At 40.5% G+C, this 23,369-nt stretch overlaps 1 protein-coding gene across 1 annotated transcript in view; it reads right to left on the reverse strand.

Moving 5' to 3' along the window:
• Positions 1 to 955: 955 nt before the first annotated feature.
• The window catches only part of LOC138213472 (solute carrier organic anion transporter family member 3A1-like), a 30,020-nt gene continuing 7,606 nt past the window's right edge, over positions 956 to 23,369 (reverse strand). Inside the window, exons 3-10 of the mRNA XM_069174613.1 lie at positions 9,759 to 9,857; positions 9,318 to 9,587; positions 9,013 to 9,177; positions 8,661 to 8,859; positions 8,380 to 8,515; positions 8,057 to 8,229; positions 6,483 to 6,547; positions 956 to 6,191 (exon numbers count right to left, since the gene is read on the reverse strand). Coding sequence (XP_069030714.1) covers positions 5,815 to 6,191; positions 6,483 to 6,547; positions 8,057 to 8,229; positions 8,380 to 8,515; positions 8,661 to 8,859; positions 9,013 to 9,177; positions 9,318 to 9,587; positions 9,759 to 9,857 — 1,484 coding nt within the window. The 3' untranslated portion in view covers positions 956 to 5,814. The remainder of the gene's footprint in view (positions 6,192 to 6,482; positions 6,548 to 8,056; positions 8,230 to 8,379; positions 8,516 to 8,660; positions 8,860 to 9,012; positions 9,178 to 9,317; positions 9,588 to 9,758; positions 9,858 to 23,369) is intronic.

Here is a 23,369-nt window from a genome sequence, read left to right on the forward strand (position 1 = left end):
GTTGAACCGAGTGAGCAGGAATCCAAAAGTGAGTGCCAGAAATTGAGGCTGGGCACCAGGCGAGGGAGACGAGGCAGAGATGCTATGACCAGGAGGATATGTAGAATCAAGATCAAAAACACTGAGCATGTCAGGCTAGAACAGCATTAACCGCAATGCAATTTTAATCTGGCAGTGTCAAGGTGGCAGATCTGAGTGTAGCTAGAGGTCTACATTACTGTAATGAGGTGCAGCTGGTGGCTCCGCCCACGACTTGGGCACACCTGCAGACAATCACACAAAGACACAGAGAGGAGGAGAGGGAGGGGGAGCTGCTCTGAGGGAGACCTGTGGCACTGCTGCTCAGATGATGTTCCAGGGGCAGATGCAAAAAAACAACAACATAGGAATATATGTGAAACCCACCAGATTACATGTAAAACTCATCTACTACCGTCCCACATGAAACCCAAATATTTACCTATGTGGAACCTGTGTGCATTGCCATGTGAAATCTGAATAATTATGTGCCGCACCAAAAGAAAAAAAACAAACAAATACGCAATATAGATTAAAAAAAAAAGAAAAGAAAAAGGAATTAACATGCAATACATGCAATACAAATGTATTGACAAAACCGTCCATAAAAAGGGTAAAAATGTTAAAAAATGTTTTAATTAAGTGGGCAAAAAATAGCTTGACTTTGCCTTTTGTCAAGGCTCTGTCTTCTTTCACTGGCAAATCCCTTTGTTCCTGAGTGGTGTACTTTCTTAACACAGGTTAAATATTTATAACATTTATCAATATTGTTGAACCTTTATGTTTGTCAGAGCTCATATGTTGTTGTTGATGTGATTATGACATAATGAATGAATAATGATGTTTCAGTGGTGTGAAAATAATAATATCTCACAATGTAAATAAGATGCTATCAAACACAAAGTCATAGTTTTCTAGTAATAATCAGGCAGAGCAGTTTAGAAACAAAAATAATATATTTAATGTATTTACAATAAACATACAATCATGTAATCTTCTCCAAGAAATATACAGAACATAAAGCTTTTAAATATAAATCCATGTAACTTAAAAGGAAAAAAAAAAAAAAAAAAACATCCAAAGAAGCAACATGGCATATCTAAAAATCTTTAGTGATGCTTTGAAAATATAGGTGATATTTTCTTATTTCAATGCCCTTTTCCTTTTCAAAGGTCCCCTGCGAAGAGCCTTGAAATTCACAAATTGAATACCACCCACAACATAAGGAGACACATCACTCTAAAACCCTCACTAACATTGTTAGCACAAGGTTTCACTTAAATCAAAGGCAACATGCTGCCTAAAGGCTCAAAACCGAAGGATTATCTACCTGCATATGAAGAGTTTCCTTCCAAAATAACAGCCATCATTGACAAAAACTGTAAAAAATGGTTAATAGCAACAAAAAGATCAACAAATTATGGCCTTATTTACAGTAAATCTGATCAATGTTGGCAAAAAAAATGTCTCCTGAAACTAAAGATAATAATGTTTTTGCCCGCAGCTGTCATATTTGGCCGGTAAACTCTTCATATGCCAATACTCCTGTCTATAAAAGTCAACCTGCTGTTACCACAAAGCAAGGCCATCAAAAGAGAATAATGTGAAAATAGGATGTAAAAAACATTTATGCTCTAAAGTTATTTTCGTCATCACAAGGCAAAACATCTCAAGCACATTTCGGTGCCAAAAGAAACAGTCCTGTTGCCGCAGGTGAAAACAAGGTCACAAGCAAAGTGCTGTCACACTTGCCAGCGCATTGGACAGACCTAGGAATATGTTGGCTTCTTCTTCTTTGCGAGTGTTGAATGTTACAGTGCACAGGTTGATATGGCACAACAAGGGCTCCTCGGCAAAGTCTCAGAGTGGACCTTAACATCCAGGCACAGTTGCAGGACCGCTAGTGGTGAAGTTTGGCTGATTTTCTACAGTCAACCTCGAATACTGTACAATGTCAGGCCGCAGCTCAACATTGGTGCCACTTATTTCAAGCAAAGTGTTGTTTTTATTTGGACCAAAAGCAACAAACAGTTATCAGCTTTGCCACTGATGGAAAGAGAGATAATCTAAATTAGACAATACCTTCACTAGTAGAAAAGTCCTACATATTAACAGTTATTACATCCTAAATAATACTGTTTTCTAGACCAATATACAATATTTTATAGGCATTATGTTTTTGGGACACTTTTGTATGATATGGTGAAAGTAAGTTGAGGGATATCACAGAAAGGCTACATACAGCTGGAGGATCTGCTCCGACCTCCAGCGTGTTGAGACAAAGTTCTCCGCAGGACGTCACAGAACACTTCTATGGTGTCACTTTGGCACTTGTATGGCACTATTATGTACAGAGGAGTCAGCACTATGACACACTGGACGTTACGGATATTGACGACAACGCCGTCTGACGGGGGTTGCTGAGGAGGAGATGGTGGTGGCCAGCTGGTAACGTTACTCATCACCCTCCTCACTGCTCGAAAGCTTTTTTTTCTTTTTTTTTTTGAACTGTTTGTACTTCTCAGCGTTAGTTCCAGCTGTCCTGAAGGTCCTGCTAGGAGCCAATCTTCCCATCTAATTTTGAGCTCGGGAACTGTTTCAGGCACTACCTGTTCAGGGCACGAAGATTCTGCTGTTTTGAGGATTGAAATCTCGCTGCGTTGTCTCACTGTTTTCACAGCGACACCAAGCAGACGTGGTCTGGTTTGGTTTGGCATGGCTCTGTGGTGAATGTAGGTCCATTAAGGGTTGAACTTTTTTTTTTATTTTCCCCGCTTGATCTAATATTCTCTGCATCATTTATGATGGCAAAGCAGCATCACTGTAGAGTTTAAATCTTATACTATTGGTTCATTGAAGTGCTAAACTAAATTAATACATCGTATGAGTCATTTGGATACAAAATAAACAGCAAGAAATGACTCATGAACCATGAGTGGTGGCACAAACTGAGGAACTGTTCAAAGGATGGTGGCTTTGAGTAGCTTCAAGGAACAGTTTGATATTTTGGGAAATATGCTGCTTTGCTTTCATATCTGTATGCTAAGTATGACGCTACAGTTCGCAGTTTACAGCACAAATAACAGGAGCAGCACAGGAAGCAAAATCCAGTTACCAGCACCTCTAAAGTTAGCTTGTTAGCACTTCTCGTTTGTTTCATTCATACAAAAACTGAAGTGTAAACCTGACGTGTTTTAGTTTTAAGGGGGGTTTCGTGCATTTGTTGGCGGGGTGCAGTGACCCCGAGGCGGAGCAAGGCGACCCCTCAAGGCAAAAACTTGTCGTATTTATGTTTCAGTTTCTGTATGGAGTCAACAAACAAGATATTGCCTGTAAATAACTGAGATTTGGAGGTGTAAGTAGGCAGATTGTGGACAAAGCCTGGTTGCTGTTGTTGCCCTCTTTGCAGTCTTTATGCTAAGCTAAGCTAACGAGCTTCAACCTTTCTGTACAGTTGTGAGTCATCATCATTCTCTCCTTTAACTCATAGCAAGAAAACAAATACACATATTTCCCAAAATGTTGAATTTCTCCTCTCACTACCGTCTCCAAACCTCAAAGGGATTATACATTTGGGAAACGAAATTGATGACAGGTGGCTGGATTTTTGATGCAAAACATATTAAATGCTTACAGAGTAAGCCAGGAAAAACACTATATTCTCTACATATATAAACTGGATATGTCAGAAATCAGAATCCCATTGAATTCATTGACAAAAAAACAAAAACAAATCTGTATTTAGACAATCACTTCAGTGTGAGTGATTATGAGTCAGCTGAGGTTTGATAATAAAAAAAAGTTGTCAACATCACAATGCAGTATGCATTATAAAGCTCTTCCATGGTCAGTAATAGAATTTGGAGGCCATTCAAGTTAAATGTGTATTTAACCATTGTGATGGCCAACAAACCACAGAGTCTGTGCAACTTAGTGACATCATACTGAATATATCTTTTTATATTTTCTATGCATGCTTTAGCAGCATGCTCTGAAATGAAATGAAATGATACCTCTGGCTGGACACTGTGCATCATGCTCTGCTGCATCTGCTGACAGCTAGCCCACCACAATCACTAGGTCTCACTGCGTTGACTTGGTGCTCTACTTAAAAGCCTTTCACACTCTCAGCGTGTGCGCTCATAACGTGAACTTTGCTGCCAATACCGGTGCTCTTGGCGAAGGTCTCCTCCCCCACAGCCTCCACCTGCTTCGGCCCTACTACACACACGTACCCTGGAGAGTCTCATTTGCTACGTCCCCTGCTTGTTATTTATAAAGTTGCTTTGTGTTCCATGCATCACTGCTGCAGGGGGCGTCCCCCAGAGGAGAATTACACGCCAAGTCAAACTGTATTTCTGCATCTATCTGCCGTCGACATGACTGTTCCTGGCAGAATTATAGTGGCGGTACGATCAAATCGGTGGTTAGAGATACAGCTATGTAACTGAAATGTCACAGGTTCAGTTACTGAATCAGATCATGTGTGTCTTGTCCAATTATTCATGAAAAGGTCACCTCACTCAGTATGTTGCTTTGAGTGATATCATTATATAAACTATAAGACTAAAGTTTTATTTTAATTAGCTCGTGGAAGTTGCACCTAATTCTATAAATGTTGAGTATAAATAAGAAGAACAAACAGTTCTGCGGCTCTGAAATGACAAAATTTGATCTCAGACTTTCATCCAGCATTTAAACTAAAAACTCCACACTATCACACAGTAAAGGGATCATTATTGGCTCAGCGGTCCTCCACTTTCAAGGATGTCCTCCAGAAGAACAATGGGACTTTTAGTCTGAGGGCAATCGTGAAAGAACGCCTTCCTTATTTCTCTAATAACGTGTGAAACATCTTTCACATCGACTCAAACTGAAGACTTTGGTTCCAAAATCGGATGAACCGCCTCTTTAGGTAAAGTGACCTCTACTCTTGCAGATGATCGGTGGCATATAAATAGAAGAAAATAATCCTTTTCTGTTAAAATATTGCTGTAAATTTCACCTCTCGACCTTTTTTACAACATACGTGAACATTATTTTCATTAGAAAATGAAATGATTTTTAAAACCACATCATTTCATTCATTTTCCGCAGCTTACTGGTCGGGTCTCTGGGGTCAAGGTTGTTTTACAATGGCTTTGAAATTAATTAGGTTTGAATTGAGTGAAAACTTAGAGACGTTTAGGGGGTGTTAGTAACACACAGGTGTGTTAAGAGGCCTTCCGGAAGGTTGTTAGAAGAGTGGTCCAAATTGCACTACATAGTAAAGAAAAGTGGTCACAAAATAAATTATGTAAATATTCTCCATGTTACCTGTCATCCTTTTTGCATCTACTAATGACTGGACCTGAGAAATACTAAAGGAAAATAAATTGTCTGATAAGATCTGGTGTATTAAATCCAAATATAATGTGACTGATTTTAAATGGACTTTTTAGGGGGGACATCTCTTGAATGGTGTTGTTCCTTTTTTTTCTTATTGCTGTTGACCTCAACTCTGCTGTCAATTAAGGGGGAAAAAAACATGCTCAAAATAACTAAAAGAAAATGTAAATACAGATGTTTTTCAGCCAACTTCTGATTGTAGCTGACAGAAATGTGGATGTAGAGCATTTTGGGATTCATCTCCTAATTTTTTTTTTTTTGTTCAATATGTCAGATGTTTTGGGTGAGAAGAAGATAAGACCCTTACTGAGGACATTCCTCTGAACAGATACGACACTAAAGAAACATCTCACATCGGGTCAGTTGCACATTAACAGCCCCAGACTGCAGTCCCTGTGAGGATCACCACTATAAAACCGACTCCATGTTGTCGCACATCTCATGGTCCTCCAGGTTGTATATGAACTTTGTCCTGTTGGCTGGATTCTGCGTTATCTCCTTGCCCAAATTGTCCAGAGTCACGTTGGAGGCGAAGAGTTCGGTGGGCGTGAGGTACCCCTCGCTGTTCTTGATGTACTTCCTGTAATTCTTTCTCAGACACTGCCACGTGGTGGTGTACAGGACGAAGGCGGACGACTTGAGGGCGATGGCAATGCTGACGTACAGGTGCCTGTAGGCCACGTTGTCGTACAGCATGCAGGCGCCCTTCTCGCCGCAGACGGAGCTCCAGAACAGACAGGTGGAGTCGATGCCCATGCCGAAGATCAGGGGGGGAGGAATGAAGCCTGCAGTGGGGGGGGGAGGATTGTGGACAGACAGCAGGTCAGGAGGTCAAAAAGAGTACCAGTTTGAGTTTAAGTTGCAGACAGACTGATGAAGTTCATCTCAAGCAAGGTGAGGAATTGGTCTGACATTTAAATCACAGAGTAAAACTACAGAGGAACAGCCTGTAGCACAAACACAACACAGTGAGACTTAGTGCGCAGTGGGCGCCAATACAAATGAACCGTACCGATATAAAAGCAGAAAAACAGAATAAAAATATATAAATGTTAAGAAAATGTAAAGTTTCGTACCTATCAGTCGTAGCAGCAGGAACAGAACTCCGAGGGCGTACGATTTCAGCTCTGGACTTACAGTTCTGAAAATCAAGAAACAACTGGGGTGAACAATGTGGACTGATCATCTGAATAGAGTGGCTGTCTGTGGTTGAGTAGTGCGAGGAAGACAAAATTGGTAATCAGTCAGGGAAATTTTGCCATTGAAAACAAACACCAGTAAAAACTTCAAAGCTGTGTTCAGGGACAACTCAGATAGTCTTTTTACAATCTAAGTCTTATTTTTTTGGATGATCAAAACCTTTTCTTCACCAGAATATTCCACTACAGATAAAAACATGAGTTTCCTATGTTTCCCACATGGGACACGTGACCACATGAATGATGTGTTTACCACATGTTGCAACATATGATAACATGGGGAAAATATGTTGAACGGTTTTCACATGGGAATCTACAGTACATGGGCTTCACACATTACACCATGAAAATGTTCCAAAACACCATGCTTACCATGGGCAAAATACATGTTTTACATACATGAAATTCACGTGTTTTTTTTCTGTAAAGGTTTGATTAGATCTGGGAACGTGGTAACATTGTTTCAGCAAAGCCCACAATCAGTGTGGTCATGAACACGTCAATATTTTAGCTTTTTGAATCTTAAACTTTTTTATCTGGATGTAAAACAGAAATGTTGGCATGACCGCTCATGAACTCTCAATTACGATAACTATAATTTAAGGTTGAACCAGGAAGTTGGTCTATAAACTGTAGCTATGTCAAGTTGTACTAATATGTTCACACTGGTAAACTGACAAAATAGTTACTCAAAACAGTCAGTATGCATATAAACAAAATTGATTTGGGAGCATGCTGTCGATTATGTCTGTATTTTTCCTCCCCAATGAAATACACATAGGAAATGGGAAGAAATGCACATTGTTGAAAAAGTGCAACTTTATACCACGTAATAGTATGATAGATAGTATGTAGGTGACTTCAATCTAATTTTCATAATGTACCACTTTAAAAGTTAGCCCAAACTTAAAAAGTATTTTTTTTACTAATAGTTACTGATAAAACAAGGACAATGTCAGATATCAGACAAACTGTGACTCTGGGAGTATCACTGAAATTCAAACTTCACAGGAAAAAAAAAAAAAAAGTCTGTCAAATCTGAAAATGGTTTTAGATGCGGCAAAAAAAAAATAGTTTCAACAGTGAGCTGCTCCTCTTTCTTTGTACACTGCATTGTGGGAAAATAGTCTCCATCAATAGTCCACTAAAAAATCCCATTGAGTTTAGGATGAGTTATTATTACCTTAGCAGTTAAGGCCACCAACATTTACTGTAAGTAAGATCAAGAAGTAAATTTATACACATTGGCCTTATTGTCTGTTTTGTGCCTTCAATGTTCTTTGTCATTATAGATGACGTAATGTTCCCCTGTGCGTCAATATTTCTCTGAAGATAAATCCTTCTTCAGACTACTGAAGTGACTCAGACTTCATGAGTTTGCAGTTAATCTGCTTTAAATGCCATCATCTCCCTCTTGTGGGCCGTCTATGAACAGCCGCGGGTCTCCCCACCTGATGAGGATGATGACGGAGGGCGTCTGGGCCATGGCTCCGATCATGCTGCACACACAGATAACACACAGGAAGGTGAGGAAGGCCTGCTGACAGCCTGGACTTGGACACTTTCCTGGTAACGCCACGGCCTCTTCTGAGGTGCTGGATATACACGTACAGCTGGTCAGGTTCTGACGCAGAGACAAGAGATAGCATCGTCAATATCACACACGTGACTGCAGCACTGCATGTGCGTGTATACATGTATGTTTCCTGTTGTTTACTGACAGCTCTTCAGGGCTCAGGGTGGTCTGAAAACAGCTTTTTTCAGTTAGACTCACTGGTTTGGTGCAGCCAGCGAAGCAGGCTGAGAGGTAGGTGACTCCATTGGAACCACAGACAGGGCTCACTGATGCTGTGTAACAGTTACAGTTATTGATGCATGCTGACTCAGGCTGCTGCCAGGACTGCAGCGTCCTGTGGAGGAGGTCAAAGGTCATGTTAGGATTATACAGCAATCACTGTAAACAGATATAAGACTGGTGGAAAAACAACAGGAAAGCCTTCCTCGGAACAAAAAATTCACGAGAGAACTCGGTATACATCACGAGGTCGCTCTTACTCGTTGCCGTAGGCTACCGTAACCCCGGCGACAGGTCCCGTGTCACAGCCCAAGAAGAGGAAAGAGACGTAGCAGGCAGTGGACACCAGGTTGACCAGCATGGCCATGCGGACGGCACCCAGAGCTGACAGGTTCAGCTTCTTCACCAGGAGCCCCCCGAGGAAGATGCCCAGACAGGCACAGGGGATGGCCGTCATGCCTGGAGACGGAAACACAAGCACGTCCAATGGAAAGATTCTCTACTGCACAAAGACTGTTTTTATGACCTATTCAACCGTCCTCTGTGATGACTTAATGGTACAAAAGACAAAATACTTTGTCTCCATTCAGACAAGATAAAACCCCCGCCTACCTAGCAGCTGATTGGCTGAGGAGGTGGTAAGGTTGAACTGCTGCTCCAGGTATTTGCCCAGAAAGGCAGCGAAGCCAGCAACCACAGCGATCTCCATGCAGGCTGCCAGCGTGATGCAGCTGAACACCGGATTGGAGAGAAGGTGCCTGGTTACCCGCGGGATCACTATGGAGACAAGAATGAAGGAAAAAGGGGGGAAAGAAGAAAGACAAACAAGAACAAAAGTATTCGTGTGATTGTTAAATACAAATCGTATTTATTTGTCACTTATTGCAGCCCCTCTCGTCCTCTCTTCCTCTCCTTACCTCTCAGATGCTCACACACCGAGAGTCCACTGTTCATATCAAAGCCATGAATGGCCCCGTTGAGTTTGGAGCCCTGGTACTCCAGGGTCAGTGAAGAAGGCAGCATGGCCTGCTCACTCTCCCCTCCACCGTCCATGTCTTGCTCGCCCAGCGCCTGGGGGAAGCCAAACATGAAGAGGGCCGACAGGAAGAGTAAGGCACCGCAGAGGAGGAAGCCGCCCCACCACGCCCCGATCCAGCGAGGGTCATCTGGGGTGATGTCCAGCTTACCTGGAGGGAGGGTGGGAAAATTCAACACGGTTATAAATGGAGGGGTGGATGGCTAACAATTAGGTTGCAAATACTTATGTATTACAATAATAAATATATGTTGTCTTTAGGTAATTGTGGTATAATGTGGTAATACTCTTCAATTTTTGTTTTCTTAATTTGCCAACTTACTGGTGTCGATGAAGACAGCATCAACATAGACTTTGGTACAGACAGAACCTAAGATGAAGCCACAGGCCGGGCCAAACACTAATGTGGAAAATAAGATACCTGAAAGACAAAACGAAGGGACAGAATAACTTAATATGTCAGTTAGGTAAAACAGCAACAGCAAAATTTAGCAATATTTTCAAGTTTGCATCATAAAATCAAGCAAAACATAAGGATAAATGAAATCAGTGCATTTCACCACATTTTCAGCAGAGGGCAGTATTGTATCAAGGTTGTAAGGTGTTTTTTTTTTAGGACTTTTCATAATATATGAAACATCCTAGCAGAGAGAGCACTTCTCTTGTTAAATTCACTGTATGACTGGGAACCAAAGGTTTGGTATTCAAGCCAAGGGACTTTAAATTTCATCAGATGTCTTCCATGGACAGATTTATTCACCGTCACTGTAATATAGGTTGCACAATGTAATTGATCCAAGACTAGATTATCCTGCAGCATCATAAATAATCAAGCAGGAAATGGGTTCTTAGTGTAAGAGCAGAGGGAAGCCACTGATACCGCAACTCTGATTGACTTTCTCTTGAGTGCAAAAAGCGGCCCAGCTTCAGCCCAGAGGCTGAAAGGTTTCCATAAAGCATCAGACCGCACCGTGTGTGTGTGTGTGTGTGTGTGTGTGTGTGTGTGTGTGTGTCAGTTAATCTGTGATCCAAGCTGGTGGTAAGTGGAACAATAGGTGTGAGCTCCACTAGCCCGACTGCTAATAATGGAAGCCAGAGTAGGGAGGTGCAGCTCCCTCCAAACTGAATGAGAGCGCCAGTCAATTTCTGTGCGAGCGATCTAAAGATTAGTCCTGCAGTTATCGTCAGTGATGAATGTGAAGGTGGACTGGTGTTATGAATGCATTTCTTTGCAGGCATAAAAATCTATATCTATACAATATTGTACTTTAAGTACAAAGTAGTAAAAGGTAGAAAAGAAAACTCTCAAACATGCATGAAAGTGGTGAAAAATGTCATCAGTCTCATGTCAGTGGCAGGAGGACAGTTATGTGCAAAACACTTACAAGAAGTTATCTCTGCTAAAGAGGGAAATATTAGCTTCTGGGCAGGAGTGTATTTCATTTTACCACAGAGGAATCATACAGTTATTGATTTTTTTTTTTGTGGAGTAAATATTGAAATAGCAAATTTTCTTTGCGGTGTTATTCAAGTATACCATCTTTATCTGCAGGTGCAGATGCTGGCTTGACCAAATATGTTAATAAAAAGCCAGCAATGGAACATGAAACACTAATGTTTTCACATGACTGTACATGAGGCGTGCCTCCAAAGCAAAGACATACATGACCATCAGTGAGTCCCATCAGATTACTGACTTAACATATCATTTCCATTAAGATATGCTGTTCTAACATAACTGACCCTGGCCAATAGGCCGCCTCTCTGTCATCTGTGTTCATTTCAGCAGTCACTGATCGAGTCAGGTGATCGAGGAGGTCTGGGGTTACAGCAGCAACGGTTCAACGTCCAACTAATGACTAGCCTTCCTCCTCCGTCTTCCACTGGGGTCAAATCACAGACAAACGCAGGACAACTAATCCATAATGAATGTGATGCAGGGAGGCTGACACACGCGCACACACACACACACACACACACACACACGCGCACACGCACACACACACACACACACACACACACACACACACACACATGGCAGCGAACCAGCAGGAAATGTTGGACTTCAGCCAATCTGATGTAAAACGTCATTGTGGGTACAACCAGCTTTACTGTGTCCCGTTACATGAGACGAAGGTGAGAGCCCGGAGCAGCCTTCAAAGAGAAACAGCTGATGACAACAGCAGCAGAAAGTATGATGACAGAGGTGTGTGTTAAGCTCTCTTGTGCCATGAGAAAGGAGGATGGAAAGCTCATGATCCTTTTGCACGGCTGCTAGACAGCCATCAAGAGAACCATTCAGGACTGATGCCAGTCTGCTGTCTGGACTCAACAGTTGGTACATCCGAGGCCATTTCCTTGGAGACGAGGCTGAGGGCTCACTGTGTAGTGAGGTACGGAGGCTCTAACCGTACTCTAAAAGGTGCCGACTGAAAACTATTGATATCACAAGATTTCAGGGTATTTCTGTGATAACAATGTTCTTGACAAAATAATGAAAATATTTTATTATCGTTCAAGACCATAACATCGCAAAATAACCTGAGTTATAGTTTTATGTGTCAGTATAAACAAAGCAGTTTGCCTTCAAATATTATGCACAAACTAACAGATTACTTTGGTTTGTTGTATATATGATTTTTTGTAACTAAACTACTTCCACATGACTAAAGTCGCCCCTTTTTGAGACGAACTCCATCACGATGGAGCCGCTTTCAGCCGTGCTCATAGTTTTTGTTGTGCGCAAGTTAAACATGTAACATGCATCGTGTCGTTACAAAGCGTAGGTATAATGTCATTAAGTCTTATATTGCCATTATCACACTACAAATTTGATTTATAATATACAAAAATGATAAAAAAAATATTGTACTGTTTTGACTCATATTTTCTTACAGAAAGATTGTGTTTATGTGTCTATGTGAAATTATAATAATGTGCATACATTTTAATTTATAATAGACTCAGCATAGGATCTGGTTGCACAGAATATGAGTTTCAGAAGTAATAAATAAAATAAGACCAATGAATCTAATTTAAAATTCACAAAGATGAAGTCGAAAGCCAGTAAAAAAAAAAGTGTAAACACTAATATTACAGAAATGTTTAACATCCTGTGCAAGACAAAAACTCAAAGCAGGAATGCAAAATGAAAAAAAATAAACTTTGAACTTTACTTGAAATTTAAGTTGCTGCGTTGTGATGTCACACATTTTGCAACATCATCCGCTGCCTGACTTATTTGATGACGTGCACACATTCTTAAAAACTTTCTTTAAAATAATGACACCTCTGACACAGGATTGGTTTAACTTTTGATTGCTCATTAGAGGCTGAATGTAAATCTGTCAGGACTTATTGACTTTGCAGTGATTGCAGTTCTGCCTGAGTGTAGCCGAGGATGGAAACCTTTCACTGTCTTCAGATGAGCTACAGTGGAGCTGCATATGTCGGAGGATTGATGGCTCTGGTACATGCAATCAGGAGAGTAAGGTACAGCAGGTCTGTCACCACTATAAAACTAGTGTTTCAGAGTGATAATACACAGCTATAGAGATGACCGTCTCTCTTTTCATTACAATTAAAACAATCCAGCAACCAGCTGATTTAAATAATGACCAAGCTTGTGCAGTAAGGAAATTAACATTATTTGTATATTCTATAAAATTTCTTTCTAAATATAAGATACGTTATATCCATTTTGGGAAAAATAACATGAAGTTTATGATGAAATATCTCGACCTCATCCAGTTTACACTACCTACTGTACTGTGGCCTCCAAAAGTAGGTTAACAGTGAAACTGATGTTTTTGCTGTTGAGAAAATAGAGATGACTTTAGGTTTGATTTTGCCTATTTATGTACAAATAATATATAACTGCATGTATTTATATATGGATATCTAAAAATATATATATTTATACCCATAAGTATGTTAACAGTACAGTGAAATATGAATCTATTGTTAACAGTTTTTCATTTAAATGTCAAATACAAAAATGTATTTCCCTACATATTTTGGAGTGCATTTTATTAATGGCCATTTTGTGTATATTGTGGTACCGACTAAAAAACTACCCATCTATTTAGACAGTGCTCTCAGTCATGTTTGATTATTTTGGAATCAACTCGTTAATTTGAGATTGCACACGGATGAACTGATGCAACAGATGCTGCTGTACTGACACACAAAGGTAATATAAAGTTTTATACCCAGGTATATTTTTTATCCTTTCTAGGTTTAAAAAAATAGTAGGTATAAAAGGTATGAGAAGATGGTTGGTTGACACGAAAGAGTTAAATCTGCCAAAGCAAAGAGCTCGACCGGCGGCTCTGTTCGATGCTGTGCACTATAAAATATTTCCAGAGACTTCCATTGTTCTTGTGAAAAAACAGCGGACTGATGTTGCTGTGTCTGAGCACTGACAGTGAACGCAGACATCAGAGGAGCTGGAGATCAAGCTCACGTTAATACAGTCTTACTAACAAACACAACAGAGGAAGGTTTATTCCTGCCACATAAGGCTGTCTGCATAATAACTGTGTCACGTGAACCCAGATGAGTGAAGAAAAACTGTAAGAGAAATGTATAATTTTCAGAATCGTTTTTAAAGCACAAACACTTTGGGGAGATGGAGAGCAGGTTGGTCATCGTCTATCTGAGCTGAACATTTGGAGATGGCAGGTAGAGACACTCCACTTATGCAGAGAGCTCGTAGTGGATGTGAGACAGCTCAGCACTATATACTGTATAATATATAGGTCTGCAACATGGCCCAACCCGACAGGTTTGTGCCTGAAATATTAGTATTGACATAACATGTACGAAAAAATATGGTTCCAGTATCCACATCAGTCTATGTACATAAAAAAAAAAAAATCTGTTAATAATATTAGACATTATATTAATATACTAACATATCTGTCCATAAGGAAAATCTAAAATTTTCTTTCAAAGTCTTTACCAACATACAATATTATTACAATGTCAGAGCAAACTATAGTCTGAAAAAAATTGGGATAAATTCACACAAAACAATAAAAAACCGTTGGACCCACATCTCTATATTATTAAAAAAAGTAAATTATATTTATCATATCTTATTTCGGATTTATTTAATTTAGTCAAATGATACATATATTACATTTCATGTAAATTTTATTTCCCAGCAATTTTTACCAAATTCACAGTTTGTTTGTTTTTTACCAAAAAGTATTTATTTGAACACTCCACTCTTATACTACTTATAAAACACTGCAATTGGCCCATAAAATACCAACCACTGAGATAAGACCCCTTAAATCTAATGTGAAGAAATATGAGGAGTGTCCTAAATTGCAACACAGCCCTGATTACACCCTTATTATATACCAGGGCTTCTGTTTAATTGATCACTGATGTACAAACAGGCAGTAAGTGGAGGGAAGCATGGACAGTCTTAAAGATACTGTACAGCAAATTCCACGATTTGCTTCTCAATACATTACATACGTGTTAAATGAGTTGCTGAAAGCATGTGCAACGTTTGAAAACTTTGTCGCACTGAAATGTAGAGTTAGACCGTTAAACAGTTTCTCATCCTCATCGCCTTCAGCTCAGGTATTTTCAGGCGGAGGTAAAAGGTAACTTCAGTACGTCACAGAGCACCGCAGAGCTGGTTTATATGACCTTCTGCATGGCTCCTCCTCTCACACCGTGAAACGCTATAAAAGCCTGGAGCTCATTTGCATAAGAGGTCATCCCACTGGACTTCAGTTCTACTCCTGACGTAGTCAGATTGTTATTGTACATCAGCCGGCTGCTACAGGACGTCTCCCTCCACCCGCAAGGGAATCTTTCCTGGAAGCAAGAACCTCCAAACTAGCGCTGCATCGCTATTTAAATTCCCTACTGATGAAGAAAGGAAAAAGAGGTGGATTGATTTCGTGAAGAGTTTCGCTAAAGGAGACTTTAGGATTAACACCAACAGCCGCCTCAACAGGGACCATTTCAGGAAGGATAGTTTCACCAACTTCCACCGGAGACGGACGGAGCTCACGGACGCACCGCTCCTCCTGCAGCGCGGAGCTGAACTGACCATCGTCCTCTCGGCCGTTCACTCTCCGGACACACCGGCACCGTCCACCGCCGCCGGCAGTCCACTACTCAGTGTAAGTTCTGTCCTTGTTATAATTATACTAGATAACTTTTCCACAGTAACTCTGCTATATTTAGTCTGCGGTGCAAACCGCTAACGTGATTTTATTCGGTGTAGAAGAACTTTATTTTCATGAAATGGGAGCTAATGTGCTAATTAACTTCTATTGAGCTCGTAGCAGAGTTCAGAGGAAAATGCTCCGATAACCGCAGATTGTTTTATGTGTCTCAATATAGCTCCAATAAGGAACTATAATATATGTAATTCTGTATTTTACATGTCGGGGTGATGGTGAACATGGACCAGAGGAGATCTAGTCCTCCTGATTAATGAGGGTTGTTGTTTTTGTACTCCGGTGTAACGTTACAGCCACCGACCCTCTCGGTTACATGTACCGGTACCGGTCCGGATAAACGAACCCGACTACATGCAGGAGGCTGCAGAGAGCAAGAGGAGGAGGAGGAGGAGGAGGAGGAGGAGGAGGACATCAGTGGAAGAGAAAGACTGTCTGCTCAACCTGAGCAGGTTCAAAGTTTGAATTGACGTGATATAATGAATTGACATGTGATGTAATGAATTGACGTGATATAATGAATTGACATGTGATGTAATGAATTGACGTGATGTAATGAATTAACATGTGATGTAATGAATTGACATGTGATGTAATGAATTAACATGTGATGTAATGAATTAACATGTGATGTAATTAATTGACGTGATGTAATGAATTAACATGTGATGTAATTAATTGACGTGATGTAATGAATTAACATGTGATGTAATGAATTGACATGTGATGTAATGAATTGACATGTGATGTAATGAATTAACATGTGATGTAATGAATTAACATGTGATGTAATTAATTGACGTGATGTAATGAATTAACATGTGATGTAATGAATTGACGTGATGTAATGAATTAACATGTGATGTAATGAATTGACATGTGATGTAATGAATTAACATGTGATGTAATGAATTAACATGTGATGTAATTAATTGACGTGATGTAATGAATTAACATGTGATGTAATGAATTGACATGTGATGTAATGAATTGACGTGATGTAATGAATTGACATGTGATGTAATGAATTAACATGTGATGTAATGAATTGACATGTGATGTAATGAATAGACGTGATGTAATGAATTGACGTGATGTAATGAATTAACATGTGATGTAATGAATTAACATGTGATGTAATGAATTGACATGTGATGTAATGAATAGACGTGGTGTAATGAATTGACGTGATGTAATGAATTGACGTGATGTAATGAATTAACGTGATGTAATGAATTGACATGTGATATAATGAATTGACACGTGATGTAATGAATTAACATGTGATGTAATGAATTGATGTGATGTAATGAATTAACATGTGATGTAATGAATTGACACGTGATGTAATGAATTAACATGTGATGTAATGAATTGACATGTGATATAATGAATTGACATGTGATGTAATGAATTGATGTGATGTAATGAATTAACATGTGATGTAATGAATTGACACGTGATGTAATGAATTAACATGTGATGTAATGAATTGACATGTGATATAATGAATTGACATGTGATGTAATGCAGCGTTGTTCATGTTGCAGTTGTTACAGAACTAAATCAACTCCTCCTCTCTTATTATCTCCACTATTGTAATGCAGGTCATCAGAAGTAGTTGGAGACTCACTGTCTGCTGTCTCTGGTGTCCAGTTTTACTTCCTGTGTTACAGCTCAGGGGGACAAGCTGGATTTGATTGCATCTGTATGTTTCACTCATTGGACAAATTAATTCTGATTCTATTGTTTTCATAAAGCAGGCTGCTCCGTCCACCAGAGAGACAGAGGACCAGTGGGACATCATGCATAAAGTCACCGAGAGGTTGGATGTCTGACAGACTGCTTAGTGGGGAAAAGAACTGCAGCCACAGGACTGTCATACACAACACTGAACACCTTCCAGCGAGTGGGCGGAGCTTCAGCTCCTTCAGGACACGCCCCCTCAGTCTCAGAGCAGAGAAGACTGATGATTTCTCACTATTTCAAACTAATACCTAATTTAACAAACTTGTCTGTGTTTTTTTTTCATTCAAATTTGGATGGGTAGTTAACAACCCATACTTCTGTGGTGTGATGACCTTAAAACTCATTTTCATTTCTACTTTACAGCATCTTTAACTCCATTATCACAAATACAATAGTACTAAACTGATTTGTAAAACAATTTCAATCTACATTGTAGTCAGTGTTTGTTATAAATATAGTGACCATTGACCTTTGTCTAAAAACTGCAAAGAAAAATGGCACACTCAAAGGGCATGAAAGTCGTACTTAAACTGATGGTCATCCAATCTAATAATATGTCTTTGTAACGAACAGTAACGAATGCAGCAGAGGCAAGGTCACACTGTGAGGAACAAGGCTCCTCTACCTGCTCACCCTGCCAGCACATGAATAATTTCACACTCAGACTCACATTATGGCATAGTTCAATCGCTGGCTCTTTGTATCTTGGCAAAGGTGCTCCTAAAAGGTGCACATATAAAACAGCCTGGGCCGATCTGAGCGGACAGCGTGTGCTGAGTCAGCGTCCGTTCCTTCCTCTGTTGTCCTACGGTGGAAGAGTAATAACTCCAGTGGAGTAAAAAAAAAAAAGAAAAAGAAAAATTGCTGCAGTGGACTCCCGACTTGCAGCCTCACACCGCTTCATTAGACGCGTTACAGCGATGAATAGAGGCTAAGATATGAAGAAGAGAGAAGCTGACCCAGCGGCTTAGAGGCTGCTCTCCCTGTACTTCATGTATTGTAGGTTAGTGCACAGCTCTGCGCTGTAATCTGCTGTATTGTTGTTGCCATTTAGCACTCTGCTGCAGGCGTGAAACACTCCTGTTGTGGTGCGGTTCACGCTGATTTACTGCACGCTTTCACTTGATAATAGAAAGATCTAACTGGGGTGTTCTCGTTAGTCACACTTCTCACCGACTGAGCAAACTTTTTTTTTAACCCAGTGAGACAAAAATATGACGGTTATCATGACTAACTACGCGTTAATAACAAGGCTGGGGTTTACGGTTTTTATAAGATTGTACAGAAGAGCTTTGACAAAATGACGAAGTCGGCATCCTGACATGCTGATGTGTAGCATCGACTGAGTTAAACATGTTAGCATGGTTGCCAACTTGTGCAGCTGGGACTGATGGGAATGCACCTTTGGAATTATTTAGTCGTGAACTAAACAATTGCACAAAATAATGGTTTGACCTATCAGATGAAAATTAAGAGGTTTCAAAAGTTGTTACAATCCATCGTGAGGGGAAACATGAACACGTGAAACAAATCCCTTCGTTTTTGAGAGATTTGACTCAGAAACCACAAATGTGAACTTTATTGTGACAATATCAAAATCTGTACAATTCATCCTGAATGTAGTGAACCCTGAGACATATTTTAGTCTGGACCGAGCGGCAACCAAACCCATTGGTTTGTGACTGGATGTTACGAGGCCTCGAGTTTGGGTTTTGGCCGGCGCCATCTTGCTAGTTCGGAGGGGTTTGGAGCCAGAAGTGACCATATTTGGGCGAGCTGAAGGGAAGCGAGTGGTGGATCGGATTCGGTCTGATTAGAAACCCGACGATACTAAGTCCCGCCCACCGATAGCCGTAACCTGACTGCACCACAGGCCTGTCAATCAAACAGACCTGCCCTCAAAAACACTACTTTTTGAGGCTTATTTTCGAATTCATTCATTTCAGATGGACCGCCAGAAAACTAATAAGAAGGAGCGACTTTAGATAACAACACCAAAATGACTAGTGAAAAAAACCTGGCTGTGAATTTAATGAACGGGAGTCGAAGGAGCCGGAGCCTTTTTGGAGCCAACCTCTAGTGGCACTCGGTGGTATTGCAGCTTAAGGCTCTTCAGCATCAACCTAATTTTTCAGACCCGGAAGCTACGTCCACTTTTATATACAGTCCCTGGTCCGGACCCCGTGTAGTAGACTAACCAACAGTTTGAAAGCGTCCTCCTTGGAGACACGTCACTTGTGTGGTATAAAATTAATGTGCTTCTGTGAAGCTTTATTTAAAGATGAAAGATAAAATGAGAATGCACAGAAACTGAGTAGAGCTGGAGGCCTTTGAAGAGCCCAGAGTAACGGTACTGTGCAGCACACAAAAGACCAAAGTGTTTACAGTGTAGAACAAGATTTACATCTTCTATTACCGAGATACAAACATTTACACAGCACCACATGCTGAACCCCCATCAGGATGTAAAGCAGAAAGTATTTGGGGAACGTTATTGTTAAAAAAAACAAAAAAAACAAAAAACAGCACAGAGCATGAATACGCTAATTAAATAGCTGCTTTTCTGTTAGACCCTCTGTGAGGGATACAATAGATAGGAGGGCTGGTTGCCTTCGCCTGGGGTATCAGTCAAGCAGTGGACAGCAATCAATAATACAATTACAATCTGACTCGGACCAGTCCACCGAGCTAAAGAGCAGCTTTAGTCTTTCTGTAGGAAGCCATTTTCTACTCACATCAGAAATGTATCACAGCTGACCAAAACAAGCCACGAGGTCAAGACTTTAAATATTAGATAGACACGGACACATTGTAATATCAATTGATTAATCCAGCATGCACACACACGCAACATATTGTGCATATACTAAAAATGCAGCCGGTGATGAGTCCTCTACTCCTGGTTCGATTACCGTGACATTTTGCTCGGCATTTGTGGTCCTCAGATAGCAGCAAAGTTTAGATGTGTCCAGTGAAACATAACAAAGCCTTTACAGAACAGAGTGGCCCAAGGTTTTGTACCGATGTTCATGTTTCCCAGAGGTTGAATCTTCATCGGTTTGAGGTTTAAATGTGTCCCCTACTCACCCAGACATTACCATTACTTTGTGTTAATTGCTAATGCGCTAAATGCGGGTGAAGATGTGGCCACAAGAGAGCAGCCTTTCTTTCAATCACCTGGTTTGTTAGAAAGCCTGTGGAGAGCTGCTGCTTAAATGTTTAATCATCTGGTTAGATGTTTGCTAAACTACTCCTAACTGCCTGTCTGTTGGCTGCATTATTCAGGGAGGTTTCTTACAATGGAAATATGCCTTCACACGTCAGGCGTGTCTCACGATGCCACCGCCTTGAGACCAGAGAAAGGAAGCAGCAGAAGGACTGAGCAGCACATCAACATGTCCGAGAACATACCGAGTAAAAACCAGGCTCCGTGCAATTACCAAGCCACAACAGCAGTCACGCTGTAGGAGGTAACCATGGCGATCATCAGTCCTGGGTTGTCAAAAAACGGAGAACGGAGACAGATAACAGAGATGGGATGGTGAATAATAGAATAAGTGTCAAAGGAAGAAGCTTGAGCCAGGACATACTGTATAATAGACTTGATAACAAATCAGAGTCAGTATTTAAGTCCATAATGTAATTCATACACATTTACAAATCGAAAAAACTAGGAAAAAAAAAAGAAGCAGGAAACGGTGTTACTTCAGCGGTGAGGGGACATCCTTGGTTAGTCAGTTGTTTTTGTCTGTCAGAAATCTGGCCACTACTTGTAGCCTACTATTTGTTCATATTTTTTGCAGTTGATCATTATTTAATGGATTGCCTTCACACCATCATCGGGGCAAAGTTTGTCAAATACTTTGGTTTCTGCTCAACCTCGTGCTAAATGTTAGCATTCTGACATGCTAAACTGAGACGGTGCAGACGGTAGACACAACATCTGTCAAAGGACCAGAGTGTAGGATTTAGGAGATCTATTGGCATCTGTGTAATCCTCTGAATCGTTGTGTCACATCTACGTAAGCCTCTTCTGTAACACACAGATCAAACGCACCTTCTATGGGAGTTTCATGGCTTCTGTACACTTGGAAGAGGAGGTGGGGGTGAGGAGTGTTCGGTTGATTGCAATCTGCCACTTCACTGTTAGGTGCCATGAAACCCTACACACTGGTCATTTCAACATGACAATGTAAAGTTCAGACCAGAGAAAAGGAGCTTCGGTGGCCCTTCACAGCTCGACTCCAGCCAGCTGACGGTGTCGCCTGTCGCTCGGCTTGTCCTGTTGCAAGTGGTCAGTTTTACGGCGTAAGGCATGTGATTAATGTTTAGAGAAAACACCAACTTCTCTAAATAATGGAACTGCTCTGGTAGGTAGTAGAAATTGACAAAACCCAGTTTCCAATTCATGGCACAAATCTGCATTAGCCCCCCTGGGTCTTCCATGAATCATGGGAGGCTCCAAATTGTCTACCATCTTGATTTTTCACATTTTTTTATCATTTAATCACTATTTAAAATGCAACTGTTACAAATAAATCAGTATAACTATCTTCATTTATGTTGTGATACGCTACAGATTATGTCCGGCTAGAAAAAAGCCAGAGAAGGCAGCAGTTAAAATGGAAATACAGAGTCTCTGCTCTGGAAACGGTACATCATCTCATCTAGTTGATTTGGAGTGAAGTGTCAGGTTTCAGAATATTGCTGCGTGCTTCAAATCATCTCGACAAGAATCTGTGTCCTGAACTGGCCTTCAGCATTGTCTTTGTGAGCATGTTAGTATGTTAGCAGCAGCATTTGCTGCAGAGCTGACAGCTGTTAGTGCAAGGCTTTAGTTTGAATTTAATCTGTGTATAAATATGTAGACCAGGTCGTGTAATATGCATGTTTTTGAAACACTGAAGGAAATTTAAACAAAACAGGAACAACATGCGAACTCTACACAGACAGCATGACCAGACAACACTGATGATCATTGAACTGAGCTGCCCAGCTGATGGATGTGCTGTATGAGAAATGCCCCCCCCCCCTCCTATACTGCTTTCGTTCTTTTGAATCAGCAATAAATTTGGCATTTTAGAATGCATTGTCACATCAAAATAAGAGACTGTAGGATTAATAAATCATATTTAGTTAAGTGGAGGGAATTCCTTTACATTTTATAAACAGGAAAGAAATATGAAGTGCAACATGCAACACCGGACATCTGGTATGAGTTGGCTTCTCGCCAAGCGGGGGGGGTGGGGGTGGGGGGGTGGTAGGGTGGCCTGTTGGCTGCTTTGCTCGCCTGGTTTGCTCTCCCTTTCCTCCATCCTCTGTCCATCCCTTCCTCCCTCCTCTCCACCCTGAGTGCTGCTGGCAGAGACTGTGCAGATCAAAGCGTGCACAGAACAAACCGCAGGCCTCCTCGCCATGCAAAGATGTCTGCACTGAAACTCAGGCCTCGGACAGCGCAACTAGCCAAGGAGCCTGTGAGGAGGGGCAACTGGCCACATGGTAGTCAAACACTAACCGTGCTGGTTAACACCTCTGTTTATCTTTTAAAAGTTTAGTATGATGATGATTTACGAGCATGAGAAAATAACTGAACTTTATATCCTGCTGGAAAATTTAATAATTTTCCCAAATTCTGTTTTAAAGACGCACTTAATATGGAAATTCAGGACTGATAACAATGACCAATAGTTAATCGGTAATTGCTGACCAATAATTACCAATAACCGATAACATTATTTTTTCATTTGCAAAAATTTAAAGTGGACAATTATTGAAACCTTTTTACACTTTTACAGACATCCTTCATCAAAAATGCATCTTTTTCTCTCTTGTTATGATAACGGCTGTAGTGCAATTAATATTAATGTGAGAAAAACCTTTGAATGGGTGGACAGCCTCCACATTAGACATGACATTAAGCTATACAACACAACTTAACACAACTATTTCAGCTTTGCCCGCCCACCTGTTTAAGT

This window comes from Embiotoca jacksoni, unplaced genomic scaffold (assembly GCF_022577435.1).
Source record: "Embiotoca jacksoni isolate LCO1_2020_lvr unplaced genomic scaffold, fEmbJac1.0.p SCAF_6, whole genome shotgun sequence".
Classification (NCBI taxonomy): domain Eukaryota; kingdom Metazoa; phylum Chordata; class Actinopteri; family Embiotocidae; genus Embiotoca; species Embiotoca jacksoni.